The sequence below is a fragment of the Ailuropoda melanoleuca genome, chromosome 6, assembly GCF_002007445.2.
Source record: "Ailuropoda melanoleuca isolate Jingjing chromosome 6, ASM200744v2, whole genome shotgun sequence".
NCBI lineage: Eukaryota > Metazoa > Chordata > Mammalia > Carnivora > Ursidae > Ailuropoda > Ailuropoda melanoleuca.
This window is the reverse complement of record NC_048223.1, coordinates 125,568,325-125,593,986: the sequence shown is the minus strand read 5'-3', so window position 1 is coordinate 125,593,986 and position 25,662 is coordinate 125,568,325. Positions and strand designations below refer to the sequence as shown.

The 25,662-nt window shown below is 47.1% G+C and overlaps 1 protein-coding gene across 1 annotated transcript in view; it reads right to left on the bottom strand.

Moving 5' to 3' along the window:
* DOCK1 (dedicator of cytokinesis 1) overlaps positions 1-25,662 on the bottom strand; it is a 468,169-nt gene that overhangs the window by 86,011 nt on the left and 356,496 nt on the right. Inside the window, exons 30-31 of the mRNA XM_034663641.1 lie at positions 12,031-12,109; positions 6,669-6,769 (exon numbers count right to left, since the gene is read on the bottom strand). Of these exons, the coding sequence (XP_034519532.1) occupies positions 6,669-6,769; positions 12,031-12,109 (180 nt within the window). The remainder of the gene's footprint in view (positions 1-6,668; positions 6,770-12,030; positions 12,110-25,662) is intronic.

Here is a 25,662-nt window from a genome sequence, read left to right as displayed (position 1 = left end):
CACATCCAGGCCTGTAACCCTGAGCTAAAATAGCACGAACCTGGTCTCTGGGGCCTTATCTCAACACCTGGGTTCATGAATCTTCACCGAAGAAGCAGAAAACTCATGTCCACCACAGACAGCCCAGGCAAGTCACCTGGCTGCTCTGACCCTCAGTCTTCTCACCTGCAGTACTGGGGTAATGATGTATGATGTTCATCCCCCAGGAGTTTTTGAGAATGAGAGAGATGATGTCCTCATGTGTCCTAGCGAGCACTCCAGCCAGGCTAGGTGCTTCCTCTTAAAGCTCAGACCAGGCCTCATGACAGCATCCCCCTCATGGTTACCATGGTCATTTACAGTGATTCATTCAGGGAACATTACTCACTGATTCATTACTTACTGAATACTCACCAGAGGTCAGGCTCAGAGCTAATATGGGAATATTAATGTAACATGGAGAACAAAGTCCACAGACCTTGGGGGGCTACTAGCATGGTAACGGAGATGGGCATTAAACAAATAATCACACTAGATCAACACACACATATGTGCACACAGCAGTTCTGTGAAGGCTGTGATGATCATTGGCCCTTCAGGAAAAACAGAGGAGTGAGAGTTGAACAGTGGGCCCAGGCTGGCCATAGCAGTTCTCTGGGAGAACAATTTACCCTCAGATTTGAAGAAGGAAAGACGTAATCCAGACAGAAGAGAAGGAAGAGCGTGCCGGGCAGATGCACCAGCAGTTGCAAAGGCCCCGTGGCAGGGCGTGGGTAGGTAACTATATGGACCAAAGGAGGACGTGTGGCTGGAGGACAGGGAGCCCGCTCCTTCCCCTTCAGAGACCAAGGGGGATGCAGTGTGAACAAAGGCCACAGAGGCAGCTTTGTATAGTTTAAGTTTCAAAATGCTTTTGAAATAAGAAATATGCTTTACTTTATTAACCAGCACACACATAAATATCTGTGGACAACTGTTTTATGAAATAACAACCTTACTACCTTCAGTAAATTCTGATGCTTTCTTATATTCTATTTTCACTGAAAAAAAGAAAAGAAAAGTATGTTGGGCATGACTGTTGTGGGTTGAACCGTGTGCGCCACAGTAACATACTCAAGTCCTAACNCATCTGTGTACAACTGTTTTATGAAACAACAACCTTACTACCTTCAGTAAATTCTGATGCTTTCTTATATTCTATTTTCACTGAAAAAAAGAAAAGAAGAAAAGTATGTTGGGCATGACTGTTGTGGGTTGAACCGTGTGCGCCACAGTAACATACTCAAGTCCTAACCCCCGGGACCTGTGAAGGTGATCTTCTCTGGAAATAGGGTCCTTGCAGGTGTCACCAAGTTAAGATGACGTCATACTGGATTGCGGAGGTCGGAGGGGAGTTGAGTCCAAGAACTGGTGTCCTTACAAGAGGAGGGAGATTTGGAGACACGGGGAAGAGGCCACATGCAGATGGAGGCAGAGCATGGAGGGATGCAGCCAGAGCCAACGAGCTCCAAGGCCCAGGGACAACCACCAGCCATGACAGGCACAGAACAGGCTCTCCCTCGAGGCCTCCAGAAGGAACCGCCTCCGCCCACACCTTGATTTGGATTCCCGGCCCCCTGAACTGTGAGACAATCAATTTCTGTAGTTTTTAGCCACCCAGGGTGTGTTCGCTATGAGGGCAGATGATTGTAGGAAACAAATACAAACACCCATTAAGCTGCTTTCGTGGCCCAAGGAAGGGTTGAGACACTGAAACATGCCATCTGAAGGGGGGAGGAAGGAACGAGAAGACCCAAGACCAAGGCGTGAGAAGCTNTCCGACGGAGGATTATGAGCCTGACTAGGAAATGGAGAGGCCAACAAGGAAGAGGAAAATCTCTACGGGGTTCTGGGAACAGAGGAAAGAGGGAGACTGTGTCGGCAGTGGGTGGGGGCTTAGGAATGAAGTCAGATGCAGAGGTCGCTGGAGGGACACAGTAGGTGAAGTGAGACATGTTTGGTTTAATGGCAAGTCCCTGGGGGAGGTGAGAGGAGGTAGGACCCCATCTGTGACCCAGGGAATAAAGCTTATCACACGCAGGGCTTGGATGTGCCACGACATCCCGCGCGGCCCGCGGTTTACCGTGTTGGACGGAGCACAGCGTCGCTCAGGCACACGGGACACTTACCTTTGCCAACAGGGACTCGGCACAGGTCACCGTTTGTTAAATCTGTCTCCCGGGGCCCCCTGCGAATTCTGGGTTTAGAGTGAACTTATTTTGAATAATTGCAGTCTCTTAAACACAAACGCGAGCTATACTTTTCCAGAACTATTTCTTGTTATAATCTGGGGTTCACAATCCCAGCTTCAGATCAGGCCACAGTGCAAGGCGGATCTTGTGGCAGCTCTGATTCTTTTAGTTTCCCTAACAGCAATGTCTTTAGTTTGACTTAACACATGAACATCTCAGAGCCCCGTGCTTGGAAAGATGGAGATAAATGTCTATGTAGAATTTTGACTTAGTTGTGGAACCTGTCCTCTCAGAAAGTGTGAATTCTACATGAAAATAAGCATATAAATAAGTAAATAAAGATGAGAAATAGCATGGAGACCAAGTGAGGAGAGGGTCTTCATGGAGGGTGGTCTCTGCACACAGGTTCAAATGCACTGACCTGGGGCTGGCCTTCAAACTTGACTCTCGGGCTGAAAATTTTAAGTGAGCCTTTTATGCTTCGCTATGCTGGATGCCCAGTGCCTGAACCCCCTTTCTCTTCCAGGACTAAGTCTGGTCCTGAACACAGAAGACTGTTTGCAGTCATGGGTCACATTGTCCCCCACTAGGACACACATGTCCTGCCTACTAAAATGATCAAGCCGACTGCTAATGAAAAGCCAACTTTTTTATATCTGACTCATATTTCCTGAGTCCCCATAATGTCAAAGGCTGGGGGGGGTGGGGATGGGGGGATGGGGTGGGGAGAAATGAAGGTCAGTTTTCGCATGCCAGCAACACCTCTGTCCTTTGCTGGGAGTCACCAGCACCAAAGGTGTCTGAAGGCTGAGTCAGTTACATTTTCTTATTATAGACTTTGATTCCTGGTGGTTATTTATTTTGTGGTTCATTGGAAAATCTTATACTCAATTTGGGTTTGACATAATCAGTTCTCTGCACGGTATGGCCCATTATTTTATGTTACTCCCACGCACTTTGGGGAATGTCTCTGGAATGAATATCGTAATTATCTCCCCAACCTGGGTCATCAGGAGGACAGGGGGCTTCACAAGAGGGAATGGACAGGCAGATCTTCTGACACTGGGTTTTTCTATTGTTTGGGGCCACTGTGCTGTCAGCCGGACAGACGGGAGTTGCTGCAGGCTTGGCAGAGAGGAACAGAAGGGTAAGCAGGGGTGTGAAGGGTGTGTGTGTGGGGATTCCTCTGTGAAGCCTTCCCACAGATGCATCTGGTTGGCTTCAGGACTGGTAGAGCAGGAGACTGGCCCAAAGGGAAGCAGCCAGAGGCTCCTTAGTGGGTGTGGCATCGCTCTGCCTTCTGTGTTTAAGAGACTGCAATTATTCAAAATAAGTTCACTCTAAACCCAGAATTCGCGGGGGGCCCCGGAAGACAGATTTAACAAACGGTGACCTGTGCCGAGTCCCTGTTGCCTTCAGAGCCTCTAGGCTTTCCCTCTAGAAAAAGACAGCAAGTGAATTATCCTCCACTGTGCTCTGAGTCAGCACCCAGTTCCTTTGCTGAGACTGGTGGGGTCAGTTCCCAGATCACTGGGCCTTCTGCTCTGCCCGAGCCCTCCGGGTCTGGTCACTCTCTCACGCTTCAACAATCCAGAGCATCTCTCTGCTCATAAGTAGGCCATGTCCATTGGGACTTAATGTTCCCTTTGGGATTGGCTGTTTGTTGGCTCAGTCAGCCAACCTGGAAACCTCCCTGCTCCTTCCCCATCGAGCCTGGAAGTCCTCCCGCCAGAGGCCTTGGGCTCCCCACATTCACTCCTGAATGCCCCTCTGCAGGCGGCTAGGGTATCCGGTGAGCACTGACACTCCATGCGACCACTGTTACTTCTGCACACCTACCTGCCGGAGACCGTGAACTTCTCACCGCTGTATCCCCAGCACCAGGACCCTGAGCACAGAGCAAGCACTCATTCCCTTTTCACTAGCACCATTTTAAGCAGATTAAAACCTTTCTAGGCACTGGGAAAATTTAAGCATTTGGGTAGGATGGCTTTAAATATGTCTTATGTAGATTTTGGTATTTAGAAATAAAACGGCACATTGATTATCAAGTGTTTAAGGTAGAGACAGAGGCATGACGAATACAACAAGCACGGGTGAGCCTGCCACACACCTTAGCCACACGGCTCCCGGGCCAGGAGCATGTGTCTCAGACACAGAGAATGCTTCTCCCTGGTGGCCCGTCACGGCCACACACTGAGTCTAGGTCCCTGGGAGAGGGCCCCTCCGCTGCATAGGAGCTGAGCCAGACCTGCCAGAGTCTTGCAAAGACAACTTCTAAAATGCATGGGTTTTTTTTCCCTTTGGGGAATCCATGAGAAAATTTCAAAAGGAAAATCTGCACTCTCTGCCACGGTTATGAGGGAGAGAAGACTCAAAGCTCAATTCAGAAGCCCTGCAGCTCTGGAAGGAGACACACCAGCTGGCCCGGTTTAATTTTCCTTGGCTTTGAAGCCTCTGAAGGCACACGGCCATGTGGGAAGCAAACGTTTTCTTTGGCGGTCATGGCCCTGTGTGGTTAATGCATTTATTGACGTGGCTTCAGCTTAGACTGTTAACATTCACACGACAAAAGGCGGCCCAGGGCAGAGCCACCCGGCCCCAGCCTGGAGAATGCTCAGAATCAATGGTTTTACTCTAAAAACCTCACAGGAGATGCCAGCTCTTTTAAGACAGATTTCTGGTTTAAATTATCTTGTCCTGCAGGCATCTTGAAGGGCCGGCCACGCTGAGCGCTTGGCAGAGAATGGGGTTGTGCCGCCGGCTGGAGCTGGGTCTGGATTCCAACCTCACCGCACGGTGACCTCCACGCACATGTAGGTAGCCACTCTACCTGCTACGGCCCAGCTGTCCTTCCACGGGACTGGATAACAAGGTGTCCCCGGCGTCTGGCGCCGTAAGTCGTATGATGCTCACAGTGTGCCAGTTATTTCTGCTTCTACTATGGAAATTTCCACCATGAGCGCATCAAAACAAGGAGGACAGCAGCAGCCACCAGTCGTCATGCGAGCCCTGATAAGATGTACATTTGGCCAAGCAGAAGCTTCCCTATGGAGCCAGTCCCCAGAAGGTGCCACCTGGCGTCTGTCTCTTGAGCCAGGGCGGGCAGTCAGACCCACGTGCGCTGTGCGAAGGCCAGCCTGCCATCCCAGCAGTCACCGGTGGGCACCTGCTTGGCCTGAACCTTCTGGTGCATTCCTCCTTTCTGAACAATGGCCAACCCACAGGAGCCACCTAACTAAGGAAGCATGAAGGAATATGACGAGGTAAAAGCTGACCTTTATGTAGATGGGACAATGGAAGGATTTAAGGTTCTAAGAGCAGCGCGGGTGAACGTCTGGGGTTCTGAACTGCCTAGGTTAGAATGATCGGGTGTGTGGCACTGGCCACGTGACTTGTTCAAAACGTGCTTCACCTTCCTCTTCTCGAAAGTGAGGATGAGGAGGGAACCCAATGAACAGTTTCTGTTTTGGTTTTAATGACTATATATGAAAAATATACTCAGAGTGCTTAGAAAGTCACTGGTGTACATGTTGGATAATACTTTTGCTGACTCCGCGGGGATGACGTGCTTTTGATGGGCTAGAAAGGGAGAGATGCACTCACAGAACATGGGGAGCACTTTTGTCACCTTCTGAGACTACCCCTGGAGTAGCTAACATCAGGGAAGGGCAAAGCGTTGGAAAAGTCAACATAAAGCAGAGGAATTATGAAATGACACACAGGGACTGGCGACATGGCGATGTGGGAGCAGTAAGAGAACTCTTCTCAAAAGTCTGTATGAAAGGGGTGCTCAGAGAAGAGAGAAGTCAGGGAAACTGAGGCAGAAAGAGAGATGGCAAGACCCAAAGTGTGGAAAGAAAGCACGCAAGAGTTCTCTTCTTTGTCCTGGGCCAGGAGCCATGCAGGACTCCGAGCCCAAGCACCCAGGCAGGGACGTGGGCTCCCAAGAGGTTTCTTAGGGTCGTCCAAGGACAAGTCCAGCCCTTCAGATCCCCCGCCTAGAGCACGACACGGGTAACCTGTCACAAAGGTAGAAACCCCAGGTGGCTCTCACTCTAAGGAGTTCTTCAACAATCCCAACTGTGCCACCAGCTTGCACAAGACGCCTCCTTTCTCAAAGGAGCATTGCGCAAGTAGACAATAAAGAAAAGCACGTGTGGAAAGACATCGGAATGGTGCAGAGCAAAAGCAATTATCTCCTGAAACCCATTCTGTGTGGTGCTCATGGTGGTGAAATGCACTGACTCGGAACGCACCAGAACGAACCCCATGGTTTTAGACCTTGATTCATGGGTTAGAAAAGGCAACACCAGATTTGGGACTTGAAACCGACCCCTCAAGACACCATGATTACATCTCAATTTGTGTACCAAGTTGGCTCAGAGACTACACGGCAATGATGCTAACAGACTTGCAGGCTCCTGCCCGTGAGTTCGGGGCTGGACGCAGACTTACTTGTTAAGGATTTTGGCTCTCTTCGCACTTGAAAAATTCTCCAGTTGCAAGGACTCCTGAGTGAGAAAAGCGACGGCCAGGTGGAAGTAGTTGTTCCAAAGCTGAAAATCAAAAAGGGGGAGACGCTGAGGTGCTGAACAGCTGCCCCACACAGACTTCCGAAATGTTCGGAAATCCACACTTCCTCCATGCAGCACATGCCTGGGCAGCCGGCGACCGTGTGGTTCAGGGCTGGGCGTGGGTGCCAAGGTCACGGCACACGTGCTCAAACCCTAGCTCTGCCATGTCCTCGGGCAACTAATCGATCCTCCCCGAGCCTCGGTTTCCCGAGAGGTAAAGCGGGAGTCTCGCAGTGCCCGTCTTATGGGGTTGTCACAGGATCACGGGAGTGAGTACGAGCAGAGGCCTCCAGGGGGTGCAGAGCAGGCGGTAAGGACACAATACTATTGGCTCCTGTCACCAGTGCATTACGGAGCCCCTTCCTCAATAGTATATAGAGTTCTGCAATTCATGACTTTCTCAGGTACCAAAAATGTACATGAACACTAGATAACTAAGGAAAAGAGTTGTAAAAACATCAAACATTTTATATTTCGAAGACTTACAGACAATATGTGGTTTAACAACTTACTATGAAATGGCTTTCTTATAAAGCTCTGACCTGTGGAATCTCTGCCTACTTAAACACGGTAACCTAGATTGGCCATTATAAAAGTGTCATTATGGGGGTGCCCAAGTGGCTCAGTTGGCGGACCACTCGACTCTTGGTTAGGGCTCAGGTCGTGATCTCAGGGACCCGAGATCGAGCCCTGCGTCGGGCTCCATGCTCACAGGGAGTCTGCTTGAGATTCTCTCTCTCCCTCCCTCAGCCCCTCCCCCCAAATAAATAAATAAATAAATTAATTAATTAGTTAAATAAAAGTGTCATCATGCATAGATTCCTCAAGTCATGGAACTAATACCACTGGTTATGTCAATGTTTAAGACCAGGTCAAGAACATCAGGATGCAGGAAGAATTCTTGGATCACAAATGGGGAAGATTTAGACGTACTCCTGACCTTTACACCTACACTACACCCTTCATGCTTGCGCTAGAGGACAGTCTGGGGGGGGCTTCCACCTGCTCCCAGAGCAAGAGCCTGGGCAGAGTTCCCATCACGTGTCCAAGCCCGAAAGGCATTCCACAGTCTTTAGAAGAAATCTGGAGGTGTTGGCTTTCTCATTTACCAAACAGGAATAATATTTATTATATCAAATGAGATAGTTGCAAAAGGCTATGTTAAAATAACGTGTTAACAGTATTGACTCTATTTTTAGTCGCCTGTGAAATAAGTGGGAATTTTAAAGCATAGCTGTAAGAGAGTGCGGTCTTCCATTTACCTAACACTTTTCATGAACTGGGCACTTTCCTTAGTAACACAGCAGCTCATTTGATTGCTATAGAATTACCCAGGTAATTGTGATTCTTCAACGTGGTGCAGATACTCGCCCAAAGCCATCGGTTACATGTGAAGTGGACTGAGGGTCTCGAGTTGGGCGTCCTGGGATCAAGCCCATGTTGGGCTTCCTGCTCAGCAGGGAGTCTGGTTCTCTCTCTCTTTCTCCCTCTGCCCTTCCCCCTGCTCATGCTCACTCTCTCATGCACTCTCTCTCTTAAATAAATAAAATGTTTAAAAAAAAGGAGTCTTTAAAAAAATTACGTAAAAATACAAACCGAAAAACAGTACACTGTGCGTGATTTGAGGTATGCCAAGTGACTGCACCTGTCTGGTGCTAAGCCATGACGGCTGTGACGGGGATGTCTGAACTGGAACGGGGTCCGAGGACAAGATGGTAGCAATAATGTAAGTTTGGTTTGGGTAGTTTTACTGTAGTTATGTCAGAGAAAGTTTCTGTTTGTAGGAAATACACACTACAACATTGTAGGGGTGGGGGGGGTAGGTGAGGAGTCCTTTGTGCTTTATTGCCCAGAATGAGAGGCAGGCTGGGCCAGAGCACAGGGAAGCAGGCGGCTCTCAGGGTTGATGAGTTCAAGGAGAAGGAAGCATCAGTAGACAGAACTGTGCGGTGAACATGAGGATGTCAGAACATAAAAATGTGCCTCGTCAGAGCACCAGCTGCCTGGAGCTCGCACTGAAGGCTGCCTCCGCCATATGGCACCCAAGGGTGGAACAGCAATCCGTATGCACATCACACTCGCCAAGGGCCAAGGTGCTATGTTAGGCCAAAGAGCACATTGCTGCTGAGGTGTGTGGGCGTGAGGAACTAGCCTGGGGTCGTTCCTCATGAAACAGTGAACAAGAGCAGCACTGACAGGCATGCTGGGAAAAAGGAGCCCAGACTCAGAGCAGCCACTCTTCACATCCGCGACTATCTAACCAAAGAGCAATCGGTGAGCTCATATGGATAAGATGGAAAACTCCAATGAAGGACACAAGAAGAAGCCCTAAATATTCCTATATGGGATGGGAAAAAAGAAATACTACAAAGTATTCCCCCCAATCCTGTAACATTTCTTCTACATTTATTTACAAACTCAATGGATTCCCAAGTAAAATAAACGCAGCGTTTTAAAAAAGTAAGGTTCACAAGCTGATCTTGCATTTCATATGGAAAAGGAAATACAAAGGGGCGCCTGGGTGGCTCAGTGGGTTAAGCATCTGCCTTTGGTTCAGGTCATGATCTCAGGGTCGTGGGATTGAGCCCTGCATCAGGCTCCCTGCTCAGCGGGGAGATTGCTTCTCCCTCTCCCTCTGCCTGCCACTCCTCCTGCTTGTGCTCTCTCTCTGTCAAATAAATAAGTAAAATCTTCAAAAAAAAAAAAAAAAAAAAGGAAAGGAAAGGAAATACAAACGAAGAGCCAAGATCATTTTGCAGTGGCACACCGTAGGGAAGTCCAGGCTCTACTAACAGGGTATAAAAGCAGAAGGTAGTAACACAGGAAGTAGAATGGATACACATACACATATTTGCAATTATGTTTTTTTATGGTGGCATTTTAAATCACGGGGAAAGACGAATCTATTCATGAAATGATATGGGGAAAAGTGAAGTTTAAATTCTTAGACCCAACACTAACTAGAAAAATACCAGATAGATTAATCATCAGGAAGTTAAAAAAAAAAAAAAAAGAGCAGAACTATAAAGGTATTAGCAGATACTAACTATATAAATAGTTATATTTATAACATGGAGGCAAAGAAGGATTTGCCAAGCAAAACATAAAAACCAAGAGGCATGGAAGAAATGACAGATTTGACTACAGAAAAATTAAAAATTTCTATACGAAAAGCCTAAACCCATGACTAGGCATATTATGAATTTCAACTTAGAGAAAAGTATGACAAATAGCTTAATAGAAAAATGAGTACAGGAAATGATCAGATCGTTCACAGTAAAAATCACACAGCCAGTAAGTATTCTCAGCCTAAGTAGCAATCAGAGAAATTCCAACAAAAATAAGAGACAACAATTTTAAAGAAATTGGTCCTGAGGGGCGCCTGGGTGGCAGAGCGGTTAAGCGTCTGCCTTCGGCTCAGGGCGTGATCCCCGCGTGATGGGATCGAGCCCCACATCAGGCTCCTCTGCTATGAGCCTGCTTCTTCCTCTCCCACTCGCCCTGCTTGTGTTCCCTCTCTCGCTGGCTGTCTCTATCTCTGTCAAATAAATGAATAAAATCTTTTAAAAAAAAAAAAAAAAGAAATTGGTCCTGGAGATGATTTTAGACAATGGCTGCTCTCAAAAAAGGTTGGTGGGATTGCAAATTGCTACAGGAGGATAATTTATCAATGTCCATTCATGTACGCTTTCTCACCACTCGGCCTGGCAGTGAAGGCTTCCAGGAGTCCTATAGCAATGCAGCACTGAGATGCATTGCTTGTAACAGGGACAACCAGAACACCCTGGAGGTCCTCGGTGCAGGAGGGCCTGTACAAATATGGGTATATGTATACTGCTAAATGTGACGGAACTGAAAAAAAAATACAGAATATAATCCAATGTGTGTTAAAAGCCAAAAGAAAGCATGCACAGGTCTGGACAAATGGTTCACTAGGCAACAGGAAGCACCCACAATTAGTTACAAGTCACTCCACAGAGGGGAAAAAGGTGAGGAGGGGTCTTTCATATTTCACGTGAGGTGCTGATACACAGGGCATGAATATTTTACAGTGAGACGATATCTGTGGTTTAGGATGTGGGAAAACAAGCATTAAGCAGAGAAAATGATAAAATCTTAACAACTGTAAAAAGTAACACTCCTAGGTCTACAGGTCCTGCTTTATTATTATATACTTATATTCCATAGTGCAGATAACACAGACATTTATCATTTAAAAATCATAAAGAAATACGGGCATAGGTTCTGTCTCAGTGAACAGTCTTGCCCAGGAAACTCATGCCATTTGCATCTGGATGCTTATTTTTTTTTTTTTAAAGATTTTTTATTTATTTATTAGAGATAGAGACAGCCAGCGAGAGAGGGAACACAAGCAGGGGGAGTGGGAGAGGAAGAAGCAGGCTCATAGTGGAGGAGCCTGACGTGGCTCGATCCCATAACGCCGGGATCACGCCCTGAGCTGAAGGCAGACGCTTAACCGCTGTGCCACCCAGGCGCCCCTGGATGTTTATTTTTTTAATTAACAAACTTTAGTAAACTAAGTAATAAAAAAAAATCATTATTAGCAGAAATACACCCAGAATGCAATGAAACTTCAAGCCACAAACACCAGATGCATGGTAAATCGTGCCAGGCAAGATCGATCCTTATCTCTCACACACACACACACACACACACACACACACACACACACACACATCCATCCCCTCCCTCCCCTGCTTCTCTCTACAAGCACTTAAGAAACAGGGCGCAAACTGATAGATCAGCTGACCCAACCCAGAGCCATGGGGGGTAAGGTCTGTGCTGGGGAAAGGCCACTGTAGGTAGCACCAAGCCGGCCAAGAACCAAGTTCTAAAAGCCAGCAGAGCTCAGGGATGCGAACCCCCTTCGCTGCCTCTGTGGATTCCTCCCTCCCCACACCGGACGGTCTGGGTCTGAGACAGTCTCCTTTGTTACAACAGATGTGGGTGGCCTCCCTGCTTACTCCCTACTTGTCACTCTGCTTCCGTACTCTTGCTGGAAAACTGCTCCATCTCCCTCCTTGCTAAACAGAGCAAATATTCCAAAGGCATAGTTTTCAACCCTCGGGTTCCAGTCGTACATCTTGTAAATTCCATGTCCGTACTTTGCATGGGAAACCAATTAAGTTCGAGGATTAAAAATGTAAGATATTGGCTCTGACCGGAGCATGATTTTTTTAGCATGATTTCCCAGCAAAGGGCACGTCTACCTCTTCTCTTACCTGTAGCTCAAAGTTGGCTTGATCCAGAAATTTTTTGTTCAGCATATCTGCATACTGATTAATCGCTCGCAGGAAGACTCTGAAAGATCAAGAGAAAATTACATAATTACACACTTAGGCTCCGACACCTTTGTAGGTTTGGCATTTCAATTAGATACAATCCGAGTCTGTCTGAAAAGTGAATTCTCCAAGTCCTGTGAAAAGCTATGAGGTTGTGCCAATAAAAAGCCCAGAGAATTACATGCAGATGTACTCCAAATTAATCAAGGAAATTAGCATATGTAGAATAAAAGAAACAGACCAAAACACCAGCATCAGAAAGTAACATATGGAAAGTATCACCAAAAAGAAACCTAATTTTTTTTTTTAAAAAGGAAAAGGTGCTAATTAAACCTCTTCTCAAGTCACCATGTCTTCATGGAACATTATTAAACTGGTCTTTGCTTAGCTGACTTTTACAGGTAAGCATTTAAAAGTGCTGTTATACACCATCTGTCAGGCGTGGAGTGGTCAGATGACATATTTGGAGATACGGGTTTACCTCAGTGTCATTCGTCTTCTGTTCCAAATGTTGATTTTGGTAACTAATTACTTGTTAAAATAAAAAAGCTATAGTAGACAAGTAAGTGATCTGACAAGAAGGTTAGCAGGAATTTTAATTCATTGATCCATTGATAACGTACAATTTTAAGCACCCAGAGCAAAATATCACATCCCTTACTATCTGGGCTTATACTTTTCTATGTCAAGATACGTAATTTGAGAGGTTATAAATGACTCCAGAGGATGAAGCCTTCCACCAGCTTGTTCATCCTGCAGATTTGTTTTAGTGCCCTTGAGAGTGTTTACAATAATAAAGCTCAGTCCAGACACTTCTTTTTCAATGACCCTCCTCCCTTTACACAAAGGCAGGATGCAGGGAGAATTAGCATTAGGTCACAGATAATAAACTTAATTACACTTCCTCTGTTTAGACAGCAGGAAGCAGCCAGAGAGTGTAAGAAAAATCTAGGTTACTTCCCAGGAACCCACGCTCTGCGAAAGCATGATCTCTAGCTGTGCATGCCTGGAGAAGTTCCACATCCAGGCTGTCCCAGAGCCCCTGAAGGCCAGGCAGCCTGGGAGACTCTTTGCCTGGGGCTCTAAGGAGGTCTCTATCCCCACCTCCTGCCCAACACTGCAGTTTCTCTCACACTCAGCTCTAAGAAAGGGGGTTTGCAGACAGCATCTTATTAAGGAACCTATTGGTTGGATCCAAGGCCAAAACAGGTATGACAAGTGGCCTGGGATGGAGTTTGCCATCTCAGTTGCTGATGAAAACTGTGGCCACACTTACCTGAATTCTTCCCTGGTGACATTAAATAGAACCCAAAAGGAGTCACTGTGTTCTAAGTGGCTATCAGTGGAGGGATGTGGGGGTCCTGGCCTTGGCCATTAGGTCGGACCACAGAATGGGAGCAGCAGCCATTGGCCAGAGGGCTGCCAGATATTACAACTCTAGGCTGCCCAGTTAAATTTGAAAAGTAGCTCTTATGGCTGAATTTTGGGATTTACTGAGAAAAGCTGAACACAGGGCACTTAGGGCATCTTGACAAATTACTACAGGACCAGGATGAAAATCACTCAATTTAGGACATGTCTTATATCTACATCACACCTGGCAAGCCTCCTCAGCCCTCCAGGCCTGGGCTGGGGTCTCCTGTGCCAGGTTTAGCCCTCAGAAGTGCAAGATGCAAGCCTAAAGAGAAGCTGGTCTGCCTTGCCCATCTGACCCTTGGCAACCATGTTCTGAGAGCATCTGGGGACCCGGACTTGCACGAACCCCAGAGGCAGAGAAAGTCTCTGGATGTCAGTGGAGCAGACCACTTCCCTGTCATTAGAGGGTGGGGGTCTCACACAGTACAAAACCCTGGGCTACCGACCTCCCCGTAATTTTTCCTTCAGTTTTAGAACTCAGCTGTTGACGAGGGTCCCCCCAGGGTCCTTCTGAGTTTGAAGGAAGACCCTCCCTCCAGCCCTCTATGACAATAAAGGCAAGTTTACTAGAACATGCATTATTATTACATGGTAATTATTCTGCCTCAAGATAGCACCCAAACAGTGGCAATAAGCTACTTCTAATTAAATTCTGGAACAATTTCAGCTGGTTAAATAAAGATATTTCTCAAAATGACTTTTTTTTTTAAATATGCCATGCTGAAATAATATGAAGGCCAAATAAAAACTTTTTAATGAACTGACAACTGAGAAAGCGCGGGGCTGAAAGAGATTCTAGAATTTAGATTCACTATAAATTTTTTAAAAAGCGAGGACAAAAAGCAAATAACACAGAATGGGAGTTGTAGCAGGACAGCTAAAGGGAAGATCAAATGAAAACTATCATTAGTGCCATCAGCAAGGGTGAGCTGCTGAGGCTCCGTGCACCCAGGGCCACACACCTTGTAGTGAAGCAGCCGGGACACACATCAATTATATATACCCCATAGTCCACACATGATGGGATTAAAAACTGAGCAATGCCAAGGCCATCGGAGGATGAATCAATGATCCAACGAGGGAAAAAGAAACGTAAACAGGGGTTAACTTTTACATGAGAACATCTATTATCTGCTATAATTCATGTGTTATTTCTAATAAATGTCAAACTAGAGAAAATAAATAAGAAAATCACATTAGAAGCTTTTGCATAAAAATCTCCTTTCAGTTACACAGGACTATGGAAAAGATCGTGAGCTAAGCTGAGAGACTGGACAGCAGGACACCCTCCCAGTCTGAAATGAAGAGTTCAGGCAGGTTTGACACAGCTCAAGATCAAGTCAAGAGGCAACAACACGGAGGGCAGTGTGAATGGGCTGGCCCTGTGGCCCTGGGGACTGCTGGAGCTGGGCTCAGGGACAGGGAGGCTGTTCCCAAAGAGTCCTGTTTGCTTATTCACTCCCATGCCTGTGATGCTAAGTCAGCATCCAGCACGGTTTCAGATGTCCCTTATGTGTCCATCACAGGGATGGATGGATGGATGGATGGATGGATGGATGGATGGATGGATAGATGGATGGATGGACGGACGACGGATGAGTAGCCCAGAAGATCAGGCCCTGACCCAAATCAGAGCATGTAGGGAGGCTAGAATATTTGGTAGCCCTGATCTCCATGGAGTCCCTACATTCTGAGTAGATTGTCCACTGTAGGGTTCAGCTGTTTTGAGATTCTTGTTAACCAAATTTCTCATTAGGCATTTGGCATTTATGGTTGGGCACTGGTCCCTCATTCTCCTCTCCACCTCCAGTGCTGGTCCCTCATTCTCCTCTCCACCTCCAGAGCTGGTCCCTCATTCTCTTCTCCACCTCCAGAGCTGGCCCCTCATTCTCTTCTCCACCTCCAGAGCTGGTCCCTCATTCTCCTCTCCACCTCCAGAGCTGGTCCCTCATTCTCCTCTCCACCTCCAGAGCTGGTCCCTCATTCTCTTCTCCACCTCCAGAGCTGGTCCCTCATTCTCTTCTCCACCTCCAGAGCTGGCCCCTCATTCTCCCTTCTACCTCCAGAGCTGGTCCCTCATTCTCTTCTCCACCTTCAGAGCTTGTCCCTCATTCTTTTTTCCACCTCCAGAGCTGGTCCCTCATTCTCCTCTCTACCTCCAGAGCTGGTCCCTCATTCTCCTCTCTACCTCCAGAGCTGGTTGCTCATTCTCTTCTCCACCTCCAGGTCTGGTCCCTCATTCTCTTCTCCACCTCTAGAGCTGGTCCCTCATTCTCCCTTCTACCTCCAGAGCTGTTCCCTCATTCTCTTCTCCACCTCCAGAGCTTGTCCCTCATTCTTTTTCCACCTCCAGAGCTGGTCCCCCATTCTGCTCTCCACCTCTAGAACTTGTTCCTGATGACAGGAACCTTATCTCTTACAAATCAGGATCCCCCAAAGCATTTAAAAGGACCCTCAGCACTATGAATATTCTGAAGTGTTCTGATCTAAGGAACAGTCTCTACCTGGACTAATAGATCTCTCAGAGCCTGTGGTGTGGCCAGGATGGGCACCAGACAAACACAACAAAACAAAAACAAATAAACAAACAAACACACCCCGAGCCTGTCCTAGTGCAGAGAGAGAATCCACCCTCCCCATTCAACATTACCATACAGAAGCACAGGCACAATGAAGAGAGGTCATGCCTAATGGTCCCCATGGTCCTAGCTTCCAAAAGCATGAGAGTGAGATGTGGGAGAGGGGAGAGACTGTGGGAATTGGAAGGTGGGAAACAGTACAGACTGGCACTGCCTCTACTCTGCCAGAAAAGTGACGGACTCAGGGGAAAAAGATTCATAACTCTGTGAGCCAAACAAGTTATGTCTATTCCCAGCCGGGAGGATTAAGTAATTTCTAAAAACAAAGCTAATGGTGTGAGAATGAAATGCTTTCATGGATGCTGTCCCACATGGTCAAAACGATTAAGAAAAAGTGTAAGCCCGTATTTAATAGAGTTATTTTCAATCATTTTTAATCTTTGAATGGCTTTATTTATAACCTAAAATCTTGGAAGATAAAACCAAACACACAAATAAATAATGCAGAGAGAGTCACAGGCAAATTATGTCATCTGAAAAAGATTTAAAAAGCCATAAGGTCTAGATGCACTTTCTCTCAGACACTCAAATTATTCAAAGCAAATGACTGCAAATTTTATTTTTAATGGCCGCAAGGAAAGGACTTGATCTCACGCTTCTTGGTAACTGATTCCTGTCTCCCCGAAGTCAGTCATCATCTTTACCAATCCTGTTACAATGTTCCCCATTTTTGATCATCTAGAGGTCAGTGTAAGATAGAGTTAATTCCCAAACCTCACACAACTAAAACAAACAAACAAGAAGTTTTCCTGACTTCCTTCTCTTCTACATGGACACTTAACCACAGTGATCTCCCACTAGAAACAAAATGCCTACTGTAATTCCTAACGGTGTCAGATATGAGCTGGATTGTTGTCTACGCACCCACACACACATCCAGTTACAGCCTGGATCCACTTCTTTCTATCCATTATCTATCATCTATGTATTATCTCTCTCTCTCTCTTTTTCCCTATCAATCACTCTACCTATCTTTTCACATCCATGTAAACATTTAGCTACCAGACATTCAGAAAGTCTTTCTAACCATCTCTCATCTACCTGTCAATCATCTATCTATCTATTGATCTACCTTCTTCACGTCCATGTAAATATTTAGCTACAGGACCTTCAGAAAGTGGCTCAAGTGTTTGAGATTCTCCTACTTTCAACCAGCAAATGAAAGTACTGTGAGCCCTTTGAACTGTGAACTTTGAATGTAAGTGTCTTGTTTTTTTTTTTAACGCTGAGATTAAAGGTAACACAGAGATATCACCACGTAGTCCAAAATCATTTCAACACCATGATCTCCACAGACGCTTTACCGAATGTTAAGTAGCATTTGGTCAAGAGGGGAAGACACGCCATAGAGTTCTACACTTCGGCACACGTCTTTAGGAGACAGGCTGGGCACGCGGGGCGAGGCTTGGCAGCAGGAGGCACCTGCAGCAATCCAAGCCCCTCAAACACGAGCATTTCACCGAGACAGTCCCATGGGCTTTGCCTCTGGGACCACATCCCTGCTCTGTCCTGGCATGGAAAGGGACTTGGATGCTGCGTGGGCTCCACCCGGGGACTTCCCAATAAGCTGCCTATTGGAAAGCAGCGTGTGCAGAGCAATAACGTAGCAGAGTCCTAAATAATTATGTGTTAATTGAGTGGAGGGGAACTTAGCAAGTGGAACATAATCAGGAACCAATTTAACTATTAGAAGTTCCTGGCACAATTACAGTCGCTAAAATGACTTTATCATGATGGAGCCTCAGGCTTTTCTAGCATCTCTGTTACCCAGTGTTTGCTGCCAATAAAACTGGAAGATGAGGTGCCTCATTACGACACAGGGAACGACAGCAAGAAAGCCAGTGGACTCCCAGTCAAGTACAAAACCCTATTTCTCAGACAGTGAAGCTGCGGGGTATTTCATTCCTTCCCTAAACTTACTTTAAGTTACATAATTAGATTGTACAGTTCACTATGAGGGCACTTAAATACCTCTGGTATTAAGACAAGAGGCACTTTGGGGCAAAAAACCAAAACGAAACAAAACAAAACAAACAAACAAAAAAACCCCAAACACCCAGCATCTTTTAACAAAATGTTTTGTCCAAAATGAGTGGAAGAAAGGAAACAAATTAGAAGTGACAGATTCTATCACTGCAGAACAAGCAATAGGAGCTGGAAAATTGCCTTAAATGATTTCCGCATAATTCAGGAATGCTGGGAAGGAGGGGAGACTTGAGGAGACGTGATAAGCAGATGCAGAGAACATCACTTCAACCTGCCAGCGTGGAGAGAGAAGGACTGTGTTACCACCGCTGACCGGTCTGTGAGCACAGTCCACACTCAGCAGAGGCTTTGGTCAAGGCCACGACCAAACAGGATCAGCCACTTCCTTTCATGGGACTCCAGGTGGGCAATGAAGACCACATGTGCAGAAAGACGTGACTTCATAGCCAGACCCTGGGCTAGGATGCGTGGAGTGATACACAGAAGGCGGGGGACCTGGCTGGGACCTCCTCCCATATTTGCGATTTGGGAGGTAGTGGGAAAACCAATGTCAAGAGAGCTTCCTTGGAATGAGGCTGGAAGGGTCGGCGGGGGTCAGACTGCAGGAGGGTGGAAATGTGGGGGTACGGTCCACAGCAGTGACTTAAAAGCAGGGAAGGGGCAGCAAAGCCAAAAGATAAAACTGCCATGGTTTCCCCAACACACTGGAGGCATTTCTTTTTGTCAAGATTGCCAGATTTCTTTTTCAAATCAGGCGTTAGCATCCATCAAAGTCTGAACTCAAATCCAAAGTGCTGTGAACCATCGCGCTGGCCAGCCCTGGTCTAAGCAGGCTCAGTCCCGGTGCACGGAGGATTCCCAGAAGTGGCCGCTCCAGACTGAGGCCACGTCATCCCTGCTGTGCGGGCTCCACAGGCAGACGTCCACGACCCAGGCCCACCTGTCCCACCGCTCTGGGGGCACACTCTGTCTCTGCATCCCACCAAAACAGTTTTTGTGGCTAAGGAGCCACCACAGTGGGCTGAAGGCAAGAACCCCTGATGGGGGCCGGGACCCACCCAGTTCTGTGACTCCTGTCCGGCTCAGCCACCCCTCACCCCTGCGGCTTTGCTGGTGAGCATTTATGGAGCACCTTGTATATTCCCAGTGACTTCTTCTGTCACTGCCATAAAAACGACACCATTTAATGCACACAAGCCCTGTGGGGTGTGAATTACCTCGTATTTTACACAAAAGCTCCAAGAGGCAGGAGCACGTGCTCCCAGAGGGCAGAGCAGGGTCAGCCCAGCCCATGACCAGTCCCCATACCACGCAGCCTTCCTTAGGAAGCTCAGCGGCGAGGTCAGCATAACACAAATAAATCCCCAAGATTATCTTGCTTTTACAATGTATTAAGGAAAATTTCCAGCCCATACCAAAGTAGACCCCATAAGCGACTTGTATCCCCTTCCCTGGGCTTCAACGATTATCACCTTCTGCACATTTGATCTGTCCTCCACCGCGTACCCCTCACATCATTGTTATTATTACTGTCTTCTTGAGGGACTTGACCTTTAGAGCAGTTGTAAGTTCACAGCAAAATTGAGTCTAAAGTACAGAGGTTCCCATATGCCCCCTGCCTCCCCCATTATCAGCATCCTACACCAGGGGGTACACAGCCTACACCAGATGAACCCACACTGACACGACATTATCATCCAAAGTCCGTGGTTTCCAGGGGGGCGCACTCCTGGTGTACGTTCTGTGGGTTGGGAGAAACGTGCAACAACGTGAATGCACCATTACAGTATCCTACCGAGTGATCTCACTACCCTGAACACCCCCTGCCTCATCCCTCCCTCCCGCTGAGCCCCCGGCCACTGCTCATCCTTTGACTGTCTCCACCGTTCTGCCTCTTCCCGGATATTATATAGTCGGTATCGTACAGTAAGTAGCCCTTTCAGATTGGCTCATATTATTATGATAATATTTTCTAAGGCCCTTCTTGCCGGGTTTCAGAAGGTTAACGCGTGAGGCGCTTTACAGCAGCATTCTGTCGTGAGGCTTTGTTCCTAGCACCTTGGCAGTGGACAGTGCTGCCTTCTGAAGGATCTATGGGTCATTCACAGCATCCGGGTACTCAGTGCCGCGTACTGCTATCTAAGGCTCAGGATGCACCCTGGCCACTAACGAGCTGCGGGGTTTTGAGTAGGTCGCTCTGCCCTCCGAGCCTTGGTCTCCACCTACGTAAAATGGGCTGTTAACACCAACCGCACTAGGCTTTCACGCAGTCCTGTGTCTGCAGCATAGCAGGGGTCCCGTGAGTGCCCCCCGATTATAACTCACACAGTATGGGTCTCTCCACATAGAGACCAGCTGGGATACGAACCCCACTTCAGCTAATTCTCACCAAGCTCGCTGGTTGGCACTGTGCTTCCTACACTGGCTATAATCCCCACCCCGGCCCACCCTTCAAAGCAGCGAACTAAGCCTTACCGCAGCCTGTTTTCGTAAATAAAGTTCTTTTTAATTAAAAAAAAACTTTTAAAAAACTGTGGCAAAATGCACACAACATAAATTTACCATCTTACCCGTTTTTAAGTGGCCTCTTCAGTGGCATTGAGCTCATTCACACCGTTGTGCAGCCATCACCACCATCCACCCCCAGAACCCTTCCATCTTCCCACACAGAAACTCTGAACCCATTAAACAGCAACTCCCCATTCTCCCCACCCTGCAGCCCTGGCAACCGCCATCCTACTTCCTTTGTCCGGAGTCTGACTGTTCTCGGTAGCTGATGTAAGTGGAATCATCCAGTACTTGCCCTGTTGTGACTGGCTTATTTCAGTGAGTGTCATGTCCTCCAGGTCCATCCACGCTGCCGCAGCTGTCAAACATCCTTCCTTGGAAGACTGAATAATATTCCATTGCACAGATGGACCGCATTCCATTTATCTGTTCACCAGCAGATGGACACTTGGCTATTGTGGCTGTTGTGGCTATTGAGACTGCTGTGAACACGGGTGTACAAATACGTGTTCAAGTCCCTGCTTTCAACTCCCTCGGGTGTATTCCCACAAGTGGAATTCCCGGATCACGTGGGAGTTCTATTTCTACCTTTTTGAGTGACCATTGCACTGTCTTCCCTAGCAGCCGCACTGCTCTACAGCCCACCGACAACGCGCAAGGATTCCAATGCTCCCACGTTTTCAGCAACGCTCGTTAGTTTGTGCTTTGGTGACGGTAGCCATCCTAATGGGTGTTAGGTGCTGTAAATGAGGTTTTATTAGAACACAGCCACACCCACTTATTTAGGGATTTTCAGTGGCTGTTTTCCTATTACAGGAGCAGTGCTGAGTAGTTGTGCCTGCCATGTCACCTGGCCCTTGACAGAACATTCTCCCGTCCCTGGGAAGTTGTGATTCCATTCTACAGAATTTTGGAGAGTTTTTCGCCTGGATATGGTTGGGAATGGGGCTCACAACTATTTCTTGGTCATCAGAAAAGAAGATGTGTTGATCAAAACGGCCTTAGACAACCCCCTTAAACATTTAGAAGAGGGTACTTCCCACTCTGAGCTCCGAAGTGGAGTAAGGAAGTTTGGGGAACAAGGGATTTAGAAACCAAAGGAGGCAGGGGCTTGCCACTTACATCTCTAGGGAACCATGCATGTCTCAACCAGCAGTCTTATTTTAGGGTCAAGTTTTAAAAATTCAGAAAGCCATCCTTTCCCTCTACTCTCTTATTTCCTTCTTCTTCTTACCATCCTCTTCCTCCCAACCCTGTCTGGCTTACCTATGTCCACATCACCAAATAAATGCTGACGAATTTACAAGAACCATTGGCACAGGAAAAAATTCCCAAGACCATGGGAACCATGGGTGGGTCTGCCGCACAGGTGAGAGGACAGAGGAAGCAGAGCCCGGGGTGACCACTGCCCTGTCCTTTGGGCCTAGGTCCACATAGCCTATGTAAGAGTGTGTGTGAGATTACTTGTCACTGGAGTATTTTTTGAGTTCCAAATATGGGAATGGGGAGGCAAGGGCAAGAATGAGGAATTAAAGAGTTTCTGTTTGGTGATGAAACATTTTGGAAAGAAGTCACGGTGAGGGTTGTACAACACTGCGAATGTAATTAATACCAATGAATTGTACTTGTATAAATGGTTAAAATGGTGAAATTTAAGTTATATGTATTTTATCACAAAAAAAGAAGAAAAACATGAGAAGGAAAGGGAACCAGACATTTCCAGAAATTGCAGCAGTGGGGGGTCATGATTCCTCTGTCCATAACTCTACCATCAGTGTGCTTCAGCTCCACAATTTCACACACACACACACACACACACACACACACACATACCCCTCTTAGGAATAAGAACCTCTGGCCTTTGCTTCCCAAAGAATAAGGCTGTTCAGATCTGTTCTGAGAGTAGATGGGCCATTAATAAATAAGCAGAAGCAGAAGCAAGCAGGAAAAATAACAGCAACAACCGTCCACACGGCATCCTTTATGGCTCTGGTATGTCACTTCTCACTTGACACATGACAGTGGTCACAGGCGTGGTGTGTCCCGGATCTACTGGGAGTCCACGGATGGCCCATCTGTGCTGAATCTTTATTCCTTACAGCACCAAGTAATATATCTGGCATAGAATAAAATACACTATAATTGAATCCACCTAGCAAGCCCAGGGAAAAATTAAGTGGTCAGAGGCCTTGAGCCAACTGCAGGGTTCGAGGCAGAAATTCTAAAGAGAATCTAGGATAATTACAAAGGGGAATGCTTCTTTCCAGTTACTTCATGCTTGGACTATCCCAGCCATGCCGAGAATTTATTCTGGTTCGTTTTCAAGACTTGCTAAAGGGCACTGCCATCATTTAGCAAACGAATGTAATTTGCTTTAGGCTCATTTGTTACAGGCTCAACATTGGGTCACATATTTTGCCCCGTCGGGGGCCTAGGTGCTTGCGAATGTTCTGAAAGTGGCCGCCTGGGAGTGGGTAACGTCTTACACATTGCCCCATCCTTGGTGCTTGGTTACCTCTACTGACTACTGGTTTAGCGTCCCTCTCATGAGGCTGGGAGGGCCTCTCTCTGCGGTGTATCCCCACAGAGAAACGCACAGGGAGGTGGGGAAGTGGAGGGGCAGAGGAGCCTTGAGATCTGTGCCTAAGTCATGTTTCTCATTTACAGGCTGTACAGCCTTGGGCAAGCAAACGAACAACTCTGAACTCGCTTTTTCTGGTGGGTAGGGGGGATTAGAGGAGTCGGTGTGTGTAATGGGCCTGGGTCGCACTAGCTGTTCCGTGATTGGCTGCTACAGCTGGGAGCATGATATTGATACAACAGATGAAGGCCTCGACTTCTTTGCTGTTTCAGAAGAGGCGTCCAAAGGAAGGTAAAGGAAAAATTAGTAGATCAATGTTCATGAAAGCTCAGCTGTTGTCAAGATCTTAGAAAAAGAGAAAGTCTTACAACGGAGAGCTTCCAGCTCGTTGATTTTACTGGGGCTCAGAATTATCATCACTCAGGTGTTGCGTGTATGGCGATTTCTTCAACCATCCTTGTCTATGGAGAGTAGCTCTGAGACTTCCATGGAAGGGGTTAACTTCCCCAGGTGGATGGAAATGGGTGGGACCATTTTATGAGACCATTTTCTGAAAGGTACCAGAGACAGGATGTCAGGGCAGGACCGCGGCTCACCCCTGGCTCCTGGCTTGACGGGTATCAGGTGAAGGTCACCGACTCTGGGGAAGGCCACTGTCTTGGTAGGTCTCTGCTGGTGCACGACAAATGACTGCAAAGCCGGTGGCTCCAAACAATGCCCACGGACTATCCCACTGTTGCACGGGTCCGAATTCCCTTGAGGGTCAGTGGGGTCTTCTGCTTAAGCTCGAGGAGGGCCCAGGTGAAGGTGTGGAGCAGGCTGGGTTCCGATCCTAAGGTTCTTATCTTCCCAGCTCATCCAGGTTGTAAGCAGAAGCCAGTTCCTTGTGGTCTGAGGTCCCTGTACGTGTGAGGTCCTTGTTTCCTTGCTGACTCTCAGCCGGGATCCTCTCTGCCCTTAGGGGCTGCCTGTATCCCTTCTCCCATGGTCCCTCCATCTTCCAATCAGCAAGGGCATGTGGTATGCTTCTCAAGCTTCAACTCTTCAAATCTCTCGTTTCCTTCTTTTGCTACAAGCCAGAGAAAACTCTTTCTTTTTAAAGGGCTCTTGTGATTACACCAGGCCCTCCTGGATAATCCCTATCTTAAGGCTAAGTGTTATTGCTAATGATATCTGCAGGATCCCTTTGTCCATAACAGAATCACAGGAGGGATAATGAGAGATGAGCAGAGGAGATCCTACAAGGAGAAGGGTCCTGGAGACCCTCACTGATCCCTTGCAGCAACAGACCTCAGTGCCAAACTGGTTTTACTGGGCCCTACTCCCATTCTCTTGCAACCTGAGACAAAGCCCAGAGGAACAGGCTGTCATCACGGAATTTTTGCCTTTGTTGGCCTCTGTGCTGTTCTGAGTATTTGTGACAAGGTGAAAGACTCAGCATAGGGAAGGGGAGGGTAGAAGATAGAGCGAGAAATATGAACCTGAACCAAGTCTTGCGAGAATGAAGTGGCTCTTTCAGGAGGCCACTTGTCAGCAATCCACTGAGTGACACTTTCTATTAACAGGTATAACCTTATTCTAAGCCTGTGATGTCATCTGATGCCAAGCTCATTTGTTCACTGGGTTCAGTGTAGCAACCCAGACGGCGAAGAGCCCAAGAACTGAAGAGTGATTTTCTTCCCTATACAGTCCATAATACGCACCTAAATAGTCCCTCACATTTCCATAATTCCTCTGATCCACACTAAAGAGATGAGGCTGTCTTTTTACTGAGAGGAGCATGGTCCTGCGCAGTAAATAAGGAACAACATCTTCCACACCCGTGTTATAACCCCAAACAGGGACATATAAAATTGAACAGTATCCTAGCCAACGTTGGACGGTATCATATCTCAGAGTGGGCAAACTAGAGCCTCTGGGCCAAGTCTGGCCCACTGCCTGTTTCTGCAAATAAAATTTTTGGTTTGTTTTTTTTTTAAAGATTTTATTTAATTTCTTTGACAGAGAGAGAGAGAGACAGCCAGTGAGAGAGGGAACACAGCAGGGGAGTGGGAGAGGAAGAAGCAGGCTCCCAGCAGAGGAGCCTGACGTGGGGCTTGATCCCAGAATGCCGGGATCACGCCCTGAGCCGAAGGCAGATGCTTAACGACTGAGCCACCCAGGCGCTCCTCTGCAAATAAAGTTTTATCGGCACACAGGCATGCCCACTCATTTACATGCTGCAACACAGAAGGCATGGTCCACCAAGATGAGAATGTGGTCTATTATTCCATCAAAAGGAGAATAGATATCACTACCTATTCCCACCTCTAACAACAGTTTCTCTAATTAATCCTTCCTTATTTTTTAATTAAAATCTACTCTTTTCACTATTAAGACCATTTGATCTTGTTTTTTCTTTCCTGGATATAACAGTGAGCATCTCCATGACCTTGGCCACAG